This window comes from Rhinoraja longicauda, chromosome 11, assembly GCF_053455715.1.
Source record: "Rhinoraja longicauda isolate Sanriku21f chromosome 11, sRhiLon1.1, whole genome shotgun sequence".
NCBI classification, from domain to species: domain Eukaryota; kingdom Metazoa; phylum Chordata; class Chondrichthyes; order Rajiformes; family Arhynchobatidae; genus Rhinoraja; species Rhinoraja longicauda.
Window position 1 is genome coordinate 1,390,950 of NC_135963.1, and position 23,324 is coordinate 1,414,273.

The 23,324-nt window shown below is 54.7% G+C and overlaps 1 protein-coding gene across 1 annotated transcript in view; it reads right to left on the reverse strand.

The window, feature by feature from the left end:
* Positions 1-23,324, reverse strand: part of dnai3 (dynein axonemal intermediate chain 3) — a 45,188-nt gene that overhangs the window by 1,744 nt on the left and 20,120 nt on the right. Inside the window, exons 12-23 of the mRNA XM_078408078.1 lie at positions 22,206-22,295; positions 20,584-20,673; positions 17,144-17,266; positions 16,151-16,224; positions 15,052-15,199; positions 14,518-14,602; positions 10,436-10,563; positions 9,153-9,216; positions 7,847-7,977; positions 6,944-7,148; positions 2,110-2,201; positions 135-245 (exon numbers count right to left, since the gene is read on the reverse strand). Coding sequence (XP_078264204.1) covers positions 135-245; positions 2,110-2,201; positions 6,944-7,148; positions 7,847-7,977; positions 9,153-9,216; positions 10,436-10,563; positions 14,518-14,602; positions 15,052-15,199; positions 16,151-16,224; positions 17,144-17,266; positions 20,584-20,673; positions 22,206-22,295 — 1,341 coding nt within the window. The remainder of the gene's footprint in view (positions 1-134; positions 246-2,109; positions 2,202-6,943; positions 7,149-7,846; positions 7,978-9,152; positions 9,217-10,435; positions 10,564-14,517; positions 14,603-15,051; positions 15,200-16,150; positions 16,225-17,143; positions 17,267-20,583; positions 20,674-22,205; positions 22,296-23,324) is intronic.

The window sequence follows — 23,324 nt, forward strand, 5'->3', positions numbered from 1 at the left end:
ATGGGCCATAGTGTGATTGAGGATGTTGCCAGGACTCTGGATCGATCAGCCATGATTGAATGGCGGAGAGACAGGATGGGCCGAGCGGCCTAGTTCTGCTCCTGGACGTGACCTGGTGAAGCCAGGCTGCTCACCTGAATCATCTGGTTGTGTTTCTCCATCGTTTCGGCTCTGGATAGTTTCCTCGTTTCAAAGTAATCCAGCCGCTTCTCCTCCCGGTCAAAGTAAGCCTCGACAATTGGCAGCTGCAAGAGAGAGGACCTCAGGCAGTGAGGGCTCGTGAGAGCATCACACCATTGGTCAATCGCCCGCCCAGCAACCTGCTAATGGGGCGGGTTCCTTTACTCCAGTCGACTTTAGAGATACAGCTCGGAAACAGGCCCTTCGGCCCACCGGGTCCGCGCCGACCTATGATCCCCGCACACTAATAAGGTCAGGGGTTAGGTGGGACTAGTGCAGAGGGGGCATGTAGCAGGCAGGTGGGACTAGTGTAGATGGGGCATGTTGGCCGGTGTGGGCAGGTGGGACTAGTGTAGATGGGGCATGTTGGCCGGTGTGGGCAGGTGGGACTGGTGTAGATGGGGCATGTTGGCCGGTGTGGGCAGGTGGGACTAGTGTAGATGGGGCATGTTGGCCGGTGTGGGCAGGTGGGACTGGTGTAGATGGGGCATGTTGGTCAGTGTGGGCAGGTGGGACTAGTGTAGTTGGGGCATGTTTGTCAGTGTGGGCAGGTGGGACTAGTGTAGATGGGGCATGTTGGCCGGTGTGGGCAGGTGGGACTAGTGTAGATGGGACATGTTGGTCGGTGTGGGCAAGTTGGGCCGAAGGGCCTGTTTCCACACTGTATGACTCTATGACAGAGACTTGATTGGTACGGGTGTCAAGGGTTACGGGGAGAAGGCAGGAGAATGGGGTTGGGAGGGAGGGATAGATCAACCGTGATTGAATGGCGGAGTAGACTCGATGGGCCGAATGGCCAAATTCTGCTCCTATCATTAATGACCTTTTGACCACTCACACTTTCCTACACTCGGGACAATTTTCACACTTATAGCAAGTGTACAAACGCAAGCCAATTAAACTACACAACTGCACGTCTTTGGAGTGTGGGAGGAAACCGGAGCACCCGGAGAAAACCCACGCAGGTCACGGGGAGAGCGTACAAACTCCGTACAGACAGCGCCCGTAGTCGGGATGGAACCCGGGACTCTGGCGCTGTGAGGCAGCAGCTCTACCCGCTGCACCACCGCGCCGCCCCTTACCTACTGAGGTGACCTGACTGAGGTGCACAAGGTCACGCGGGGCACGGATAAAGTGAACACTCACAGTCTTTCCCCCAGGGTAGAGGATTCTAAAACTAGAGGGCGCAGGCTTATGGTGAGAGGGGAGAGAGTTAAGAGGGACCTCAGGGGTAGCTGGGACATTGTTGGCCGGTGTGGGCAAGTTGGGCCGAAGGGCCTGTTTCCACACTGTATCACTATGACTCTGACAGCTATATGGAGAGGAAGGGTTTAGAAGGATATGGGCCAAATGCAGGCAAATCTGACTCGCATAAAGTTGGCATAGAAACATAGAAACATAGAAAATAGGTGGAGGAGGCCATTTGGCCCTTCAGTAACCCGTGCCTGCCTTCTCCCCATATCCCCTGATTCCGCTAGCCCCTAGAGCTCTATCTAACTCTCTTTTAAATTCATCCAGTGAATTGGCCTCCACTGGCCTCTGTGGCAGAGAATTCCACAAATTCACAACTCTCTGGGTGAAAACGTTTTTTCTCACCTCAGTTTTAAATGGCCTCCCCTTTATTCTTAGACTGTGGCCCCTAGTTCTGGACTCCCCCAACATCGGGAACATTTTTCCTGCATCTAACTTGTCCAGTCCTTTTATAATTTTATACATAGAAAAGACATAGAAAATAGGTGCAGGAGGAGGCTATTTGGCCTTTCGAGGCAGCACCACCATTCATTGTGATCATGGCTGATCAGCTACGTATCTCTAAGATGCATGGATGCGTTGTCTTGTGTTCGTAACTCTACGACTCCATGGAGCGGGTGGTTGTCAGGATGGGTCGGCAGGGAGCAGGCTGGTTCTGGACGCGGCAGAGTTACTGACCTCCTGGTTGAAGGGATGTCGCAGAGACCAGGGCACCTCCAGAATGTGCAGGGTCCCAAAGTCATCCGATACGGCCAACAGATGCTGCTTCTCTGAGAACGACAGGGGGATCAGAGTCAGAGACACACGCACACACGCATGGGGAGAACAGTCAGAGACGCACACACACGCACATACACACACGCACACACGCATGGGGAGAACAGTCAGAGACGCACACACACGCACATACACACACGCACACACGCATGGGGAGAACAGTCAGAGACGCACACACACGCACATACACACACGCACACACGCATGGGGAGAACAGTCAGAGACGCACACAGACGCACACAAGCACACGCATACACACGCACACGGGGGGAACAGTCAGAGACACACACACACACACGCACACGCACACACACACACACGCACGCAGGCGGGGAGAACAGTCAGAGACACACACACACACACGCACACGCATACACACGCACACGGGGGGAACAGAGTCAGAGACACGCACACGCATGCACGCACGTGGGGAGAACAGTCAGAGACACACACACACGCACACGCACGCATGCGGGGAGAACAGTCAGAGACACACACACACACGCATGGGGAGAACAGTCAGAGACACACACGCACACACGCACACACGCATGGGGAGAACAGTCAGAGACACACACACGCACACACACACACACACGGGGGAACAGAGTCAGAGACACACAGACACACGCGCACACACGCATAGGGAGAACAGAGTCAGAGACACACACACGCACACACACGCATAGGGAGAACAGAGTCAGAGACACGCACACACACACACATGGGGAGAACAGAGATGCACACACACGCACGCGGGGAGAACAGGTCAGAAACATACACACGCACACACATGCATAGGGAGAACAGAGTCAGAGACACACACACGCACACACACGCACACACATGCATAGGGAGAACAGAGTCAGAGACACGCACACACACGCACACACACGCATAGGGAGAACAGAGTCAGAGACACACATACACACGCACACACACGCAGGTGCACGTATGTGTGTGTGGATAGATAGATATGTGTAGGAAAATAAACTGCAGATGCTGGTTTAAATCGAAGGTAAACACAAAATGTTGGAGTAACTCAGCGGGTCAGGCAGACCCAAGGGTCTCGATCCGAAACGTCACCCATTCCTTCTCTCCTGAGATGCTGCCTGACCCGCTGAGTTACTCTGGATAGAGATGTGTGTGTATTTGTGGGTATGTGTACATACACACACACTGAACATTTCCCTCTCGTCTATTCTATTGTCTACAGTGCGCTATGTTCACATATTGTGTTGTGCTGCTGCAAGTGAGAATGTCATTGTTCCATCTGAGACACATGACAATAAAACACTCTTCACTCTTGAATAAATACCACCGAAATATCGCCTTATCGCGATCTCCAGAGATGCTGCCTGACCCAGAAGGATTTGGGGGGGGACCTTTACTGAACCGTACCGAATAGTGAGCGGCCTGGATAGAGTGGATGTGGAGAGGATGTTTCCACTAGTGGGAGAGTCTAGGACCAGAGGGCACAGCCTCAGAATTAAAGAACATTCCTTTAGCAATAAGGGGTCAGCCATTTAGGAGAGAGATGAAGAAAATCTTTTTCAGTTAGAGAGTTGTGAATTTGTGGAACTCTCTGCCTCAGAAGGCAATGGAGGCCGATTCACCGGATGCATTCAAAAGAGAGTTAGACAGAGCTCTAGGGGCTAGTGGAGTCAGGGGTATGGGGAGAAGGCAGGCACGGGTTACTGATTGTGGATGATCAGCCATGATCACAATGAATGGCGGTGCTGGCTCGAAGGGGTAACATTTTCACACAGAGGGTGGTGGGTGTATGGAACGAGCTGCCAGAGGAGGTAGTTGAGGCTGGGACTATCCCAATGTTTAAGAAACAGTTGGACAGGTACATGGGTAGGACAGGTTTGGAGGGATATGGACCAAGCGCAGGCAGGTGGGACTATTATAGCTGGGACATGTGGGCCGGTGTGGGCAGGTTGGGCCGAAGGGCCTGTTTCCACACTGTATCACTCTGTGACTATGAAGGGCCTGTTTCCACACTGTATCACTCTGTGACTCTATGAAGGGCCTGTTTCCACACTGTATCACTCTGTGACTCTATGAAGGGCCTGTTTCCACACTGTATCACTCTGTAACTCTATGAAGGGCCTGTTTCCACACTGTATCACTCTGTGACTCTATGAAGGGCCTGTTTCCACACTGTATCACTCTATGAAGGGCCTGTTTCCACACTGTATCACTCTGTAACTCTATGAAGGGCCTGTTTCCACACTGTATCACTCTATGAAGGGCCTGTTTCCACACTGTATCACTCTGTGACTCTATGAAGGGCCTGTTTCCACACTGTATCACTCTGTGACTCTATGAAGGGCCTGTTTCCACACTGTATCACTCTGTGACTCTATGAAGGGCCTGTTTCCACACTGTATCACTCTGTGACTCTATGAAGGGCCTGTTTCCACACTGTATCACTCTGTGACTCTATGAAGGGCTTGTTTCCACACTGTATCACTCTGTGACTCTATGAAGGGCCTGTTTCCACACTGTATCACTCTGTGACTCTATGAGGGCCTGTTTCCACACTGTATCACTCTGTGACTCTATGAAGGGCTTGTTTCCACACTGTATCACTCTGTGACTCTATGAAGGGCCTGTTTCCACACTGTATCACTCTATGAAGGGCCTGTTTCCACACTGTATCACTCTGTGACTCTATGAAGGGCCTGTTTCCACACTGTATCACTCTGTGACTCTATGAAGGGCCTGTTTCCACACTGTATCACTCTGTGACTCTATGAAGGGCCTGTTTCCACACTGTATCACTCTATGAAGGGCCTGTTTCCACACTGTATCACTCTGTGACTCTATGAAGGGCCTGTTTCCACACTGTATCACTCTATGAAGGGCCTGTTTCCACACTGTATCACTCTGTGACTCTATGAAGGGCCTGTTTCCACACTGTATCACTCTGTAACTCTATGAAGGGCCTGTTTCCACACTGTATCACTCTGTAACTCTATGAAGGGCCTGTTTCCACACTGTATCACTCTGTAACTCTATGAAGGGCTTGTTTCCACACTGTATCACTCTGTAACTCTATGAAGGGCCTGTTTCCACACTGTATCACTCTGTAACTCTATGAAGGGCCTGTTTCCACACTGTATCACTCTGTGACTCTATGAAGGGCCTGTTTCCGTGCTGTAACTCTATCTTTCTCCCTCGTCCCCATTCCCCTCATAACCTTTGATGCCCTAACTGGTGTTGTGCTGTAGAAATACCCAATGACGTGGCCTCCGCTGCCGACCGTGGCAATGCAAACTCCACACAGACAGACAGACAGCGCTGGAGGTCACTAGCCCGGGTGCTCCGGTTTCTCCCACATCCCAAAGACGTGCGGAGTGGGTGGGTGGGTTACGGGCCGCTGTACATTGCCCCCAGTGTGTGGGTGAGGGGTGGAACCTGGGGGGGGGGGGGGGGGGGGGTTGATGGGAATGTGGGGACAGTGAGATGGGATCGGTGTGGATGGCTGATTGTGGGTTGGCAGGGACCGTGCGGGCCGAAGGGCCTGGCTCTGGGACTATTCTCCTGGCCCCGTCAGATACATAGAAACATAGACAATAGGTGCTGGAGTCGGCCATTCGGCCCTTCGAGCCAGCACCGCCATTCAATATGATCATGGCTGATCATCCACAATCAGTACCCCGTTCCTGCTTTCTCCCCGTATCCCTTGATTCCTTTAGCCCTAGGAGATAAATCTAACTTTCTCTTGAAAACATCCAGTGAAATGGCCTCCACTGCCTTCTGTGGCAGAGAATTCCACAGATTCACAACTCTTTGAGTGAAGAAGTTTTTCCTCATCTCAGTCCGAAATGGCCTTCCCCTTATTTTTAAACTGTGGCCCCTGGTTCTAGACTCCCCCAACATCAGGAACATTTTTCCTGCATCTACCCTGTCCAATCCCTTAAGAGTTTTATATGTTTCTATAAGATCACCTCTCATCCTAAATGCCAGTGAATATAAGCCCAGTCGACCCATTCTTTCATCATATGGCAGTCCCGCCATTCCGGGAATTAACCTAGTGAACCTACGCTGCACGCCCTCAACAGCAAGAATATCCTTCCTCAAATTTGGAGACCAAAACTGGACACAGTACTCCAGGTGCGGTCTCACTAGGGCTCTGTACAACTGCAGAAGGACCTCTTTGCTCCTATACTCAACTCCTCTTGTTATGAAGGCCGACATGCCATTAGGTTTCTTCACTGCCTGCTGTACCTGCATGCTTCCTTTCAGTGACTGATGAACAAGGACACCAGATCTCGTTGCACCTCCGCCTTTTCCAATTCTGACACCATTCAGATAATAATCAGCCTTCCCGTTCTTGCCACCAAATTGGATAACCTCACATTTATACAGATTATCCTCAATAGCAATAATGTCCTTGCTCAAATTAGGAGACCAAAACTGCACACAGTACTCCAGGTGTGTCTCACCAGGGCCCTGTACAACTGCAGAAGGACCTCCTTGCTCCTAAACTCAAATCCTCTCGCTGTGAAGGTAGACACAAAATGCTGGAGTAACTCAGCGGGACAGGCAGCATCTCTGGAGAGAAGGAATGGTGACGTTTCGGGTCGAGACCCCCTTGTGTCACCCATTCCTTCTCTCCAGAGATGCTGCCTGACCCGCTGAGTTACTCCAGCATTTTGTGTCCACCTTCGGTTGATCCCAGCGCCTGCAGTTGTCTTTGCGGCTGTCTGGTCATGACACGTACGTGTGACGATGCAGGGCTTCAAGCAGCTGATGGACACGGAGGTGATGTTCTGAGACTGCGATGGTTCGTGGGTTTTCTCCAGTAAGTCCCAGATGTCGATGTTGCCGTCATCCTTTCCCACCATGAACACCCCCGGCCGTGACAATGACCACTGTGCTGTGGTGCAACGCCTAATGCCGCAGGCAGAGTGGAGCAGTGGGCCCAGCTGTGGGGGGGCATGGGGACAGAGAGAGAGTTACCCCGTTACCCCATCACCCCCCCCATCACCCCCCCCATCACCCCCCCCATCACCCACCCCCACACAGGCAGAGTGGAGCAGCGGGCCCAACCCCTTCCCCCCTTCCCTCACCCACCCACTCCCCCTCCCCCTCCCTCCCCTTATATCACCCCCTCTCCCCCCTCACTCTCCCCCCCTCACTCGGTTAGCACGGTTACCCGTATGACGTGGCGTGTCGGCTCGGTTACACCCGTGTGATGTGGCGTGTCGGCTCGGTTACACCCGTGTGATGTGGCGTGTCGGTGCAGTTACCCATGTGACGTGGCGTGTCGGCTCAGTTACACCCGTGTGACGTGGCGTGTCGGCGCGGTTACACCCATGTGGCGTGGCGTGTCGGCACGGTTACACCCGTGTGACGTGGCGTGTCGGCGCGGTTACTGACGTGACGTGGCGTGTCGGCACGGTTACCCGTGTGACATGGCGTGTCGGAGCGGTTACCCGTGTGACGTGGCGTGTCGGCGCGGTTACACCCGTGTGACGTGGCGTGTCGGCACGGTTACCCGTGTGACGTGGCGTGTCGGAGCGGTTACCCGTGTGACGTGGCGTGTCGGCGCGGTTACACCCGTGTGACGTGGCGTGTCGGCGCGGTTACTGACGTGACGTGGCGTGTCGGCGCGGTTACTCACCGTGACACCTTCTCTCCAGATGGCGACCGTCCATCCTCCAGCGGTGAGGATGATGTCATCAAAGAAGGGCGATCGCTGCACGGAGTTCACGGGCCCATCGTGCACCGAGTAACAGTAGGCGGGGCGCGGGGCTGTCGTGCAAACACACACCACCTTTTACACAACTTACACGCCCACACACAGCAGCAAAACTCAACTGCTCACTTATTTACAATCATACTTACACTACTCCGCCTCCCATCATAGTGAGGGATGTGGGGGATGTTATGTTAACATGCATCTTGTGCGTTCTGTTGCTTGTTATTGGTGTGAGTGTACGGCAAATCAAATCCTCGCATGTTGCCAAACATACTTGGCGAATAAAGTATGATCATGATTATTATGAAAACCAACAGCAACACACCCAAATCCTATTGTTAAACAGCAAATGACGGTGTTACTGTTCTGATCCAGGACACAGCTTAGATTGGACAGACACAAAATACTGGAGTTACTCAGCGGGACAGGCAGCATTTCTGGAGAGAAGGAATGGGTGATGCTTCGAGTCGAGACCCTTCTTCAGACCGAGGGTCTCGACTCGAAACGTCACCCATTCCTTCTCTCCAAAGATGTTGCCTGACCCGCTGAGTTACTCCAGCACTCTGTGCCGACCTTTGTTTCGTTCAGTTTCAGTTTAGTTTATTGTCACGTGTACCGGGCTACCGTGTTACAGATACATGATAAGGGAATAACGTTTAGTGCAAGGTAAAGCCAGCAAAGTCTGATCAAAGATAGTCCGAGGGTCACCAATGAGGTAGATAGTAGTTCAGGACCGCTCTCTAGTTGGTGAGAGGACGGTTCAGTTGCCCGATAACAGCTGGGAAGGAACTGTCCCTGAATCTGGAGTTGTGCGTTTTCACACTTCTGTACCTCTTGCCCGATGGGAGAGGGGAGACGAGGGAGTGACCGGGGTGAGACTGGTCCTTGATGATGCTGCTGGCCTTGCCGAGGCAGCGTGAGGTGTAGATGGAGTGGGTGAGAGGGAGGTTAGTTTGTGTGATGGTCTGGGCTGTGTCCACAATGCGCTGTCAGGGGTGGTGGAGGCAGATACGATAGACACGAAGCTTTTAGATGGGCGCGTGTACACGCAGCGTGAGGTGTAGATGGATCACGTGCAGACAGAGGAGATTGGTTTAATTTGGCGTTGTGTTCGGCACGGACATTGTGGGCCGAAGGGCCTGTTTCTGTGCGGTACTGTTGTGTGTTGTGGACACGTGCAGTCTGCTCCCATGGTGTTTGTACCAGGCTGTGGTGACCGGTTACTCACTGGTCATCTTCCCCGTGTCCAGGTCTTTCTCCACTTGCCAGTCAACGTAAATAATCTCCCCGTCCTAGACACAGAGAGAGAGAGGAAACTCAGTGAAAACTCACGACAGAGCTTGACAACAGATTCAGCCCCCCCATCCCCCCCCCTCCCCCCCATCCCCCCCCTCCCCCCCCCTCCCCCCCCTCCCCCCCCTCCCTCCTCCCTCTCCCTCCCCCCTCCTCCCCCTCCCTCATCCCCCTCCCTCATCCCCCTCCCTCCCCCCTCCTCCCCCTCCCTCATCCCCCCTCCCCCTCCCTCCCCCCTCCTCCCCCTCCCTCATCCCCCTCCCTCCCCCCTCCCCCCCCTCCCTCATCCCCCTCCCTCATCCCCCTCCCTCATCCCCCTCCCCCCACTTCTCCCCCTCCCTCCTCCCCCTCCCTCCTCCCCCTCCCTCCTCCCCCTCCCTCCTCCCCCTCCCTCCTCCCCCTCCCTCCCCCCTCCTCCCCCTCCCTTATCCCCCCTCCCCCACACCCCGCCCCACTCTCCCCCGAACCACAAGAGGCGTAACACCCATCCCAGGACGCTGGTGCAGCAGGTAGAGCTGCTGCCTCTCAGCGCCGGAGACCCGGGTTCCATCCTGACTACGGGTGCTGTCTGTACGGAGTTTGCACGTTCTCCCCGTGACCTCCGGCTGGTCCGGTTTCCTCCCACACTCCCACAGGCGTGTGGGGTTCGTACGCTCATAGGCGTCGGCGAGAATTGTAAATTGGTTCAGGGAGTTTGATGCAGGAAGGTGTGAGGTGTCAAACTGGGCCAACCCGTGACTCCACACCAGAGACAGAGCTCAGGGTTCAGAAGGTCATCAGTGATAGGAGCAGGATTAGGCCATTCGGCCCATCAAGTCTACTCCGCCATTCAATCACGGCTGATCTATCTCTTCCTCCTAACCCCATTCTCCTGCCTTCTCCCCGACACCCCCACTGATCAACAATCTGTCTCTGCCTTAAATATATCCACTGACCTGTGGCCTCCACAGCTGTCGGAGGCCAGAGGTCAGAGGTTTGAGGCCAGAGGTCGGTCAGGGGACGGCCAAAGGTCAGAGGCCAGTCAGCAGTTGGTCAGAGGTCAGAAGACACGGAGGTCAGAGGCCAGAGGCCAATCAGATGCCAGAGATCAGAGGCTGGTGGTGGGAGGTCAGAGGTGGGAGGTCAGAGGTGGGAGGTGGGACAGAGGTGGGAGGTCGGGGGGAGGTCAGAGGTGGGAGGTCCGATGTGGGAGGTGGGAGGTTGGGGTTATCTACTTACTTCGGTGCCGATGAAGAGGAAGGTGTTGATGTCCGGGAGGATGGTCAGGTCCCGGAGTGATGGAACATCCTTGGCGCTGTACTCCGTGTTCTCCCCCTTCACCACCGTCAGGTGGTTTTGGGCCTGCTCTGTGGAGACCAAAACAACACATCCTAGACACACCCAACGGTACAGCACGAACCAGGCCCTTCAGCCCACCGCGTCCATGCCAGCCGGACACAACAGGAAGGTCCCAACCCCATACCTCACCAACCACAGATGCTGCCTGACCCGCTGAGTTACTCCTGTTTGCACGTTGCTCTGTGTAGTTTGCAGCCGAGCGGTAAGACTACAAAGTGCAGCAGCATCTACAGGTCCTGTGGCAGCTGGTTCTCCCACCCCCCCCCACCCACCCACACCCCCACCCCCCCACACCCATACCCACCCACACCCCCCACCCCCCCACACCCCCACACCCCAGCCCCACCCCCCCTCCCCCCCCAGCCCCACACCCCCACACCCCCACCCCCCCCACACCCCTACCCACCCACACCCCCACCCCCCCACACCCCCACACCCCAGCCCCACCCCCCTCGCCCCAGCCCCACACCCCCACACCCCCACACCACCCCACCACCACACACCCCCACACCCCTACCCACCCCCACACCCCCACCCCCCCACACCCCTACCCACCCACACCCCCACCCCCCCACACCCCCACACCCCAGCCCCACCCCCCTCGCCCCAGCCCCACACCCCCACACCCCCACACCACCCCACCACCACACCCCCACACCCCCCCACCACCACACACCCCCGCACCCCTACCCCCCACACCCCAGCCCCACCCCCCTACACCCCTACCCCCCCACACCCCTACCCCCCCACACCCCCACACCCCAGCCCCACCCCCCTCGCCCCAGCCCCACACCCCCACACCCCCACACCACCCCACCACCACACACCCCCACACCCCTACACCCCCACACCCCCCCACCCCCCCCCCCCCCACACCCCAGCCCCACCCCCCTACACCCCTACCCCCCCACACCCCTACCCCCCCACACCCCCTACCCCCCCACACCCCCACCCCCCCACACGCCTACCCCCAACACCCCCACCCCCCAGCCCCACCCCCCTCCCTCCAGCCCCAGCCCTCCCCCCACCCCCCCACACACACCCCACACCACCCCCCCCCACACCCCCCCCAGCCCCACCTCACCCCCCAGCCCCACCCCACCCCCCCCTCCCCCAGCCCCGCCCTACATAGAGGCAGGCGTGTGTGTGGTGGTCTGGCCCGGCCCGGCCCGGCCCTACATAGACAATAGACAATAGGTGCAGGAGGAGGCCATTCAGCCCTTCGAGCCAGCACCGCCATTCAATGCGATCATGGCTGATCACTCTCAATCAGCACTCCGTTCCTGCCTTCTCCCCATACCCCCTCACTCCGCTATCCTTAAGAGCTCTATCCAGCTCTCTCTTGAAAGCATCCAACGAACTGGCCTCCACTGCCTTCTGAGGCAGAGAATTCCACACCTTCACCACTCTCTGACTGAAAAGGTTCTTCCTCATCTCCGTTCTAAATGGCCTACCCCTTATTCTTAAACTGTGGCCCCTTGTTCTGGACTCCCCCAACATTGGGAACATGTTTCCTGCCTCTAATGTGTCCAATCCCCTAATTATCTTATATGTTTCAATAAGATCCCCCCTCATCCTTCTAAATTCCAGTGTATACAAGCCTAATTGCTCCAGCCTTTCAACATACGACAGTCCCGCCATTCCGGGAATTAACCTAGTGAACCTACGCTGCACACCCTCCATAGCAAGAATATCCTTCCTCAAATTTGGAGACCAAAACTGCACACAGTACTCCAGGTGCGGTCTCACCAGGGCCCGGTACAACTGTAGAAGGACCTCTTTGCTCCTATACTCAACTCCTCTTGTTATGAAGGCCAACATTCCATTGGCTTTCTTCACTGCCTGCTGTACCTGCATGCTTCCTTTCATTGACTGATGCACTAGGACACCCAGATCTCGTTGAACTCCCCCTCCCCCTAACTTGACACCATTCAGATAATAATCTGCCTTTCTATTCTTACTTCCAAAGTGAATAACCTCACACTTATCTACATTAAACTGCATCTGCCATGTATCCGCCCACTCACACAACCTGTCCAAGTCACCCTGCAGCCTTATTGCATCTTGCTCACAATTCACACTACCCCCCAGCTTAGTATCATCTGCAAATTTGCTAATGGTACTTTTAATCCCTTCATCGAAGTCATTAATGTATATCGTAAATAGCTGGGGTCCCAGCACCGAACCTTGCGGTACCCCACTGGTCACTGCCTGCCATTCCGAAAGGGACCCATTTATCCCCACTCTTTGCTTTCTGTCTGTCAACCAATTTTCTATCCATGTCAGTACCCTACCCCCAATACCATGTGCCCTAATTTTGCCCACTAATCTCCTATGTGGGACCTTGTCGAAGGCTTTCTGAAAGTCGAGGTACACCACATCCACTGACTCTCCCCAGTCAATTTTCCTAGTTACATCCTCAAAAATTTGTACCAGCATCTGCAGTTATTTTCTTATACTGACAGGCCAGTGAGACAGGCAGGCCGATGGTGGCTGAGGTTTAACACGAATGTGTTGGTGAGATGGGGTGTGTGTGTCTAACTGGTCTATAATTACCCGTTTTCTCTCTCCCTCCTTTCTTAAAAAGTGGGATAACATTTGCTATCCTCCAATCCACAGGAACTGATCCAGAATCTATAGAACATTGAAAAATGATCTCCAATGCTTCCACTATTTCTAGAGCCACCTCCTTAAGTACCCTGGGATGCAGACCATCAGGCCCTGGGGATTTATCAGCCTTCAGTCCCATCAGTCTACCCAAAACCATTTCCTGCCTAATGTGGATTTCCTTCAGTTCCTCCATCATCCTAGGTTCTCCGGCCCCTAGAACATTTGGGAGATTGTGTGTATCTTCCTCAGTGAAGACAGATCCAAAGTAACGGTTTAACTCGTCTGCCATTTCTTTGTTCCCCATAATAAATTCCCCTGTTTCTGTCTTCAAGGGACCCACATTTGCCTTGACTATTTTTTTCCTCTTCACGTACCTAAAAAAACTTTTGCTATCCTCCTTTATATTATTGGCTAGTTTACCCTCGTACCTCATCTTTTCTCCCCGTATTGCCTTTTTAGTTAACTTTTGTTGCTCTTTAAAAGAGTCCCAATCCTCTGTCTTCCCACTCTTCTTTGCTATGTTATACTTCCTCTCCTTAATTTTTATGCTGTCCCTGACTTCCCTCGTCAGCCACAGGTGTCTCTTACTCCCCTTAGAGTCTTTCCACCTCTTTGGAATAAATTGATCCTGCAACCTCTGCATTATTCCCAGGAATACCTGCCATTGCTGTTCTACCGTCTTCCCTGCTAGGGCCTCCTTCCAGTCAATTTTGGCCAGCTCCTGCCTCATGCCTCTGTAATCCCCTTTGCTATACTGTAATACTGACACTTCCGATTTTCCCTTCTGCCTTTCCATTTGCAGAGTAAAACTTATCATGTTGTGATCACTGCCTCCTAATGGCTCTTTTACCTCTAGTCCCCTTATCAGATCAGGATCATTACACAACACTAAATCCAGAATTGCCTTCTCCCTGGTAGGCTCCAGTACAAGCTGTTCTAAGAATCCATCTCGAAGGCACTCTACAAACTCTCTTTCCTGGGATTCATTTCCAACCTGATTTTCCCAGTCTACCTGCATGTTGAAATCTCCCATAACCACCGTAGCATTACATTTGTGACACGCCAATTTTATCTCCTGATTCAACTTGCACCCTATGTCGAGGCTACTGTTTGGGGGCCTATAGATAACTCCCATTAGGGTCTTTTTACCCTTACAATTTCTCATTTCTATCCATACTGATTCATAGAGGCGGGCGTGTGTGTGGCGGCCCGGCCTGGCCCTACATAGAGGCAGGCGTGTGTGTGGTGGTCTGGCCCGGTCTGGCCTGGCCCGGCCTGGCCCTACATAGAGGCAGGCGTGTGTGTGTGTGTGGTGGTCTGGCCCGGCCTGGCCCGGCCCGGCCTGGCCCTACCTTTAACGTGCTCGCTGCACTTCTCCCCCATGCTGAACATCAGCGGGCTGTACTCCCCAATCCCATCGATCTTGGGTAGCGTCACCTGGAGCAACGGCAGGGCAGGCAGGCATCGTCACCAAGTGGAACAGCACAGAGAGGCCATTCAGCCCGTTTAACAGCACATAGAACACGGAACAGCAGAGAGAGAGGCCATTCAGCCCGTTTTAACAGCACATGGAACACAGAACAGTACAGAGAGAGGCCATTCAGCCCATTTAACAGCACACAGAGAGGCCATTCAGGCCCATTTAACAGCACGTAGAACATGGAAGAGCACAGAGGGAGGCCATTCTGCCCATTTTAACAGCACGTAGAACACAGAACAGTACAGCACAGGACCGAGGCCCTTCGGCCCACAATGGTCTATGCCACACATGATGCCGTTACACTGATCTCCTCTGACTGGTACAGTTACGTTGCCGTCACAGTCTGGCCCGCCCATCACCACCACAGGTACCGAGCTCTGCCCGCGGTGGGCTGCGGTGGTCTTACCTTATGCATGGGTTTCCAGTGCAGGTCCAGGTGTTTGAAGGTGTTGGGGACCCCCTTGGGATTCTGCAGTTCCTTCTCTATTTTCCGTTTCTCTTGCATGGACAAGGCTGTGGATTTTGGGTGACGAATATCCCAGAACAGCACAGTGCTGGGGGGGGGACACAGCGTCAGAGTCACACGTACACGGGCAGGAACCCCACAGCTCACGCTCATAACATCATCTGGTCGGAGCAGGACTAGGCCACTCGGCCCATCAAGTCCACACCGCCATTCAATCGCGGCCGATCCATCCCTCCCTCTTACCTTGAGTGTAGTTTTGAGATACAGCGCGGGAAACAGGCCCTTCGGCCACCGAGTCTGTGTCGACCAGCGCCAACCGTAGTCGGGATGGAACCCGGGTCTCTGGCGCTGTGAGGCAGCAGCTCTACCCCGCTGCACCACCGTGTCGCCCAATCCTCCTGCCCTCTCCCCATCACCCCCTGACGCCCCTACTAATCACGTACACGTGCGCAATACTGACCAATCAGAAAATGTGAGTTAAGTGAGTTATTATTGACACCAAGGTACACGTGACAATAAACTAAACTAAACTAAACCACCAGATCATACAATGTGGGGAGCAATGTTAGGCCTTTCGGCCGAGCAATGTCAATGTTATATTCTTGCACGACATGTTTAGTTTAGTTCAGTTTAGTTTATTGTCACGTGTAGTGAGGTACAGTGAAAAGCTTTGTTGTTGCGTGCTAACAGCAATGATTACAGTGCAAGATAAAGACCAGGAACGTCCAATCAAAGATCGTCCGAGGATCTCCAAAGAACACGCACCAGTCTGGGGAGCAGGTGACCAGTTGTACACACATCCCCTCTGTGCCAGTCTGTACACACATCCCCTCTGTGCCAGTCTGTACACACATCCCCTCTGTGCCAGTCTGTACACACATCCCCTCTGTGCCAGTCTGTACACACATCCCCTCTGTGCCAGTCTGTACACACATCCCCTCTGTGCCAGTCTGTACACACATCCCCTCTGTGCCAGTCTGTACACACATCCCCTCTGTGCCAGTCTGTACACACATCCCCTCTGTGCCAGAACACCCACCAGTCTGGGGAGCAGGTGACCAGTTGTACACACATCCCCTCTGTGCTCTTGCACGGAACTCCAAACCTTGTTAACTGGAAAGAGACAAAAATCAGCAATTAATCTGTTCCAGCTGCCAGCACATCTCTAAAAGACAACAGACAATAGACAATAGATGCAGGAGGAGGCCATTCGGCCGGTGGTGGGGTGTGGGGGGTGTGGGTGTGGGTGGGGGTGTGGGTGTGGGGGGTGTGGGTGTGGGTGGGGGTGGGGGTGTGGGTGTGGGGGGTGTGGGTGTGGGTGGGGGTGGGGGTGTGGGTGGGGGTGGGGGTGTGGGTGGGGGTGTGGGTGTGGGTGGGGGTGTGGGTGTGGGTGGGGGTGTGGGTGTGGGGGGTGTGGGTGTGGGTGGGGGTGGGGGTGTGGGTGTGGGTGTGGGTGGGGGTGTGGGTGTGGGGGGTGTGGGTGGGGGTGTGGGTGTGGGTGCGGGTGTGGGTGTGGGGGGTGTGGGTGTGTGTGTGGGGGTGTGGGTGTGGGTGTGGGTGTGGGTGGGGGTGTGGGGTGTGGGTGTGGGTGTGGGGGGTGTGGGTGTGGGTGTGGGTGGGGGTGTGGGGTGTGGGTGTGGGTGTGGGGGGTGTGGGTGTGGGTGTGGGTGTGGGTGTGGGGGGTGTGGGGGTGGGTGTGGGTGTGGGTGTGGGTGTGGGTGGGGGGGGTGTGGGTGGGGGGGGTGTGGGTGTGGGTGTGGGGGTGGGTGTGGGTGTGGGTGGGGGTGGGGGTGTGGGTGTGGGTGTGGGTGGGGGTGTGGGTGTGGGGGTGTGGGTGGGGGTGGGGGTGTGGGTGTGGGTGGGGGTGTGGGTGTGGGGGGTGTGGGTGTGGGGGGTGTGGGTGTGGGGGGTGTGGGTGTGGGGTGTGTGGGTGGGGGGGCTGTTGGGGGTGTGGGTGGGGGGGGGTGTGGGTGGGGGGGGTGTGGGTGGGGGTGGGGGGGGGGGGTGGGTGCAGGGGGGCGGTGTTGTTTACCTCAAAGTGGTCTGGGAGCCAGCGGATGTCGGTCACCATGCACTTGTGCCCGTTCTCGATGGAGGACACGGCGCAGTGTGGAGCCACTGGCACCTCACACCGTGGGGACGGGTCCAACTCCGGCTACAACACAGCACAGGTCAGTGCAAACACACCACACACACACACACACACACACACACACCCCACACACACACACACACACACACACCCCACACACACACACACACACACACACACACACACCCCACACACCCCACACACACACCCACCCCACACACACACACACACACACACACACACACCCCACACACACACACACACACACACACACACACCCCACACACACACACACCCCACACACACACACACACACACACACCCCACACACACACACACACACACACACACACCCCACACACACACACACACACACACACACACACCACACACACACACACACACACACACACACACACACACACACACACACACACACACACACACACACACCCCACACACACACACACACACCCCACACACACACCCCCCACACACACACACACACCCCACACACACACACACACACCCCACACACCCCCCCCACACACACACACACCCCACAAACACACACACCCCACACACACACACCCCACACACACACACACCCCACACACACACACCCCACACACACCCCACACACACACACCCCACACACACACACCCCACACACACCCCACACACACCCCACTGGCACCTCACACCGTGGGGACGGGTCCAACTCCGGCTACAACACAGCACAGGTCAGTGCAAACACACCACACACACACACACACACACACACACCCCACACACACACACACACACACACACCCCACACACACACACACACACACACACACCCCACACACACACACACACCCCACACACACACACACACACCCCACACACACACACACACACACACACACACCCCACACACACACACACACACACACACACACCCCACACACACACACACACACACACACACACACACACACACCCCACACACACACACACACACACACACACACACACACACCCCACACACACACACACACACCCACCCCACACACACACACACACACACACACACACACCCCACACACACACACACACACACACACACACACCCCACACACACACACACCCCACACACACACACACACACACACACCCCACACACACACACACACACACACACACACCCCACACACACACACACACACATACACACACACCACACACACACACACACACACACACACACACACACACACACACACACACACACACACACACACACACACACCCCACACACACACACACACACCCCACACACACACCCCCCACACACACACACACACCCCACACACACACACACACACCCCACACACCCCCCACACACACACACACACCCCACAAACACACACACCCCACACACACACACCCCACACACACACACACCCCACACACACACACCCCACACACACCCCACACACACACACCCCACACACACACACCCCACACACACCCCACACACACACCCCACACACACAACCCACACACACACCCCACACACACACACCCCACACACCCCCCACACACACACACACCCCACACACGCACCCCACACACACACACCCCACACACACACACCCCACACACACACCCCACACACACCCCACACACACACACCCCACACACACCCCACACACACACCCCACACTCACACACACACACCCCCCCCACACACACACACACACACACACCCCACACACACACCCCCCACACACACACACACCCCACACACACACACACCCCACACACACACACCCCACACACACACACCCCCCACACACACACACACCCCACACACACACACCCCACACACACACACACACACACCCCACACACACACACACACACCCCACACACCACACACACACACAACACATACGCGTGTTGGGTGAAAGGTAGCTGAGCCCACGCCTGTTGTCGCTGATGTACAGTAGACCCCATCACAACACCACACCTCCCCCTCCACTCCATCCAGAGACCCCAACACATCACAACACCACACCTCCCCCTCCACTCCATCCAGAGACCCCAACTGTCCTTCCAGGTGAGGCAGAGGTTCATCTGCACCTCCTCCAACCTCATCTACTGTATCCGTTGTTCCAGGTGTGGACTCTTGTACATCGGTGAGACCCAGCGCAGGCTCGGCGATCGTTTCGCCAAACAAACCCGCACGTTTTTGGGATGTGGGAGGAAACCAGGGCGCCCGGAGAAAACCCACGCGGGTCACGGGGAGAACGTACGAACTCCGTACAGACGGCACCCGTAGTCAGGATGGAACCCGGGTCTCTGGCGCTGTGAGGCAGCAGCTCTACCTGCTGCACCACCGTGCCAGCCCATTTGTATCATCCAATCAGTTTAGTTTATTGTCACGTGTACCGAGGTACAGTGAGTAGCCGGGGTGGGGGCTGCTTTACATCCTCGTCCTCCACCCTGGGAGGTTCTACGGAACTGGCAACGTTTGCAGCAAAGCTTCACCTACGGCACTCTGAAACACCAATTGCCACTTTTGATTGTCACACTTTTGTTTAACATACGAAAGAAGAAGTGAAAAGCTGTTTTTGTTGTGTGATATCCAGTCGGCGGTAAAACTACTGATTTCAATCAAACCGTCCACAATGTTTGGATATGGGATAAAGGGAGTAAGGTTGATACAGAGTGCTGGAGTAACTCAGTGGGTCAGGCAGCATCTGTGGAGAACATGGATAGGTGACGTTTCACAGAGTGCTGGAGTAACTCAGCGGGTCAGGCAGCATCTGTGGAGAACATGGATGGGTGACGTTTCACAGAGTGCTGGAGTAACTCAGTGGGTCAGGCAGCATCTGTGGAGAACATGGATGGGTGACGTTTCACAGAGTGCTGGAGTAACTCAGCGGGTCGGGCAGCATCTCTGGAGAACACGGATGGGTGACGTTTAGGGTCGAGACCATTCTTCAGACTGAGAGTTAGGGGAAAGCGAAATGAGCGATATAGATGGTGATGTAGAGAGATATAGAACAAATGAATGAAAGATGTGCAAAAACGTAACGATGATGAAGGAAACAGGCCCTTGTTAGCTGTGGGCTGGGTGAAAACGAGTTACAATGAGACTCGACAGGACGACTTTGATAAGTGTCTGAAGAAGGGTCTCGACCTGAAACGGCGCCCATTCCTTCCCTCCATAGATGCTGCCTGTCCCGCTGAGTTACTCCAGCTTTTTGTTTCTACCTTTGATAAGACGATGTTCAGTGCAAGATAAAGTGCAGTGGAGTCGGATGAAAGACCATCTGTGTCCCATCCACCCACCCACCCACGCTCGTCACTGACAGTCCCGCACTCACCAGCAGGTTCGACTTCTGTGTCTCAGGCTTTGCTGCTGGGATGTAACCCTGCAGCCGATCAGCAAACTCACTCAGGTCCCACAACACCACCTGGAAACACAGCACGAGAACCAACGTCAATGACAACTGCAGCACAGGTACAGAGTCACACGGCACGGAGAGGCCCCATCACACAGAGACACAGACAGGCCCCATCACACAGCACAGACAGCACAGCACACAGGCCCCATCACACAGAGACACACAGCACAGAGACAGGCCCCATCACACAGAGTCACAGACAGGCCCCATCACACAGAGACACACAGCACAGAGACAGGCCCCATCACACAGAGACACACAGCACAGAGACAGGCCCCATCACACAGAGTCACACGGCACGGAGAGGCCCCATCACACAGAGTCACACAGCACACACAAGCCCCATCACACAGAGTCACACGGCACGGACAGGCCCCATCACACAGAGACACACAGCACAGAGACAGGCCCCATCACACAGAGTCACACAGCACACACAAGCCCCATCACACAGAGTCACACGGCACGGAGAGGCCCCATCACACAGAGTCACACAGCACACACAAGCCCCATCACACAGAGTCACACGGCACGGAGAGGCCCCATCACACAGAGTCACAGAGACAGGCCCCATCTCACAGAGACACACAGCACACACAGGCCCCATCACACAGAGACAGGCCCCATCTCACAGCACACACAGGCCCCATCTCACAGAGACACACAGCACGGAGACAGGTCCTTCATCCCCCCTAACCCACGCTGACCAACATGCCCCATCTACACTGGACTTTAGACCTTAGAGATACAGTGTCGGAAACAGGCCCTTCGGCCCTACTGAGTCCGTGCCGACCAGCTATCCCCACACACTAGCACTATCCTACCCAATGGGAACCAATTTACAATTTTTACAGAAGCCAATAATGACAGTGTTGGTTTTCACCGGGTGCTCTGGTTTACTCCCACATCCCAAAGACGTGCAGGTTTGTAGGTTAATTGGCTTCGTAAGATTGTAAAATTGTCCCTGGTGTGTGGGAAGTGCAAGTGTACAGGGTGATCGCTGGTCGGCACTGACTCAGTTGGCCGAAGGACCGGTTTCCACGCTGTGTCTCCAAAGTCTGAAGATAAGTCTAAAGCCTGATAGGTCGGGCAGCATCTGTGGGGAACATGGATAGGTGACGTTTCACAGAGTGCCGGAGTAACTCAGCGGGTCAGGCAGCATCTGTGGAGAACATGGATAGGTGACGTTTCACAGAGTGCTGGAGTAACTCAGCGGGTCAGGCAGCATCTGTGGAGAACATGGATAGGTGACGTTTCACAGTGTTGGAGTAACTCAGCGGGTCAGGCAGCATCTGTGGAGAACATGGATAGGTAACGTTTCACAGAGTGCTGGAGTAACTCAGCGGGTCAGGCAGCATCTGTGGAGAACATGGATAGGTAACGTTTCACAGAGTGCTGGAGTAACTCAGCGGGTCAGGCAGCTTCTCGAGATGTTGCCGGTCGGTGGCGTGTGGTGACGCCGGCCGTCTGGGCGCCCGGTTTTACCGTGGCCGGTGGCTACAGGCTGGCACCCTGTACCTCGTGTGCACCTCCCTACACACCTGACCATTGGTGCAGCTACCAGCCACGATGTTGGTGTCCGTCAGGCAGAACTTGAAGCAGTAGATATCATCGGGAGCCTCCAGCATGATCTAAATAAAACCACAGGAAACACAGCAGTCAAAGCGTCATACAACCAAACCTCTGCCACCTGCAATGTTATCTCATTCTTCACATGTGTAAATTATAATGTTTGATACTTAATTGTTTACTGTATGTTCGTGTTGTTACTTGCGAGCAAAGCACCAAGCATTCCCTGGCTCGAAGGGCCGAATGGCCTCCTCCTGCACCTATTGTCTATTGTCTATTGTATGTGTATGTACTTGGCTAATAACATAGAAACATAGAAACATAGGTGCAGGAGGAGGCCATTCGGCCCTTCGAGCCAGCACCGCCATTCATTGTGATCATGGCTGATCATCCACTTATTTAATTCAGTTAAATTCAATTCAGTACGTTACAGGGGCAGGATTAGGCCATTCCCGCTCACACAGCCCACACACAGACTGAGACTGAGACTGAGACTGAGACTGAGACTGAGACTGAGACTGAGACTGAGACTGAGACTGAGACTGAGACTGAGACTGAGACTGAGACTGAGACTGAGACTGACCCCCCAATCTTTGCACATCCCCCAATCCTTTCCACTCATCACCTTAATTTCATGTTTCATGTATCTTGTGTTTTATGACTGCTGGCAGATCAATATCCCTCCTGGGATAAATAAAGTTCTATCATATCATATCGCATCGTATCATATCAGGCCCTTCGGCCCAACTTGCCCATGCTGACCAATGTGCCTCATCTACGAATCCCACCTGCCTGCATTTGCTCCATATCCCAACCTTTCCTATCCATGTACCTGTCCAGGATAGACACAAAATGCTGGAGTAACTCAGCGGGACAGGCAGCATCTCAGGAGAGAAGGAATGGGTGACGTTTCGGGTCGAGACCCTTCTTCGAAAGCTTTAAACCAGCATGTGCCACACATGTACCTGTCCGAATGTATTTTAAACGTTGTTAGTTTCAGTTTAGTTTATTGTCAGGTGTACCGAGTGAAAAGCTTTTGTTATAGTACCCACCTCATCGACCTCCTCTGGCAGCTTATTCCACAATCCCAC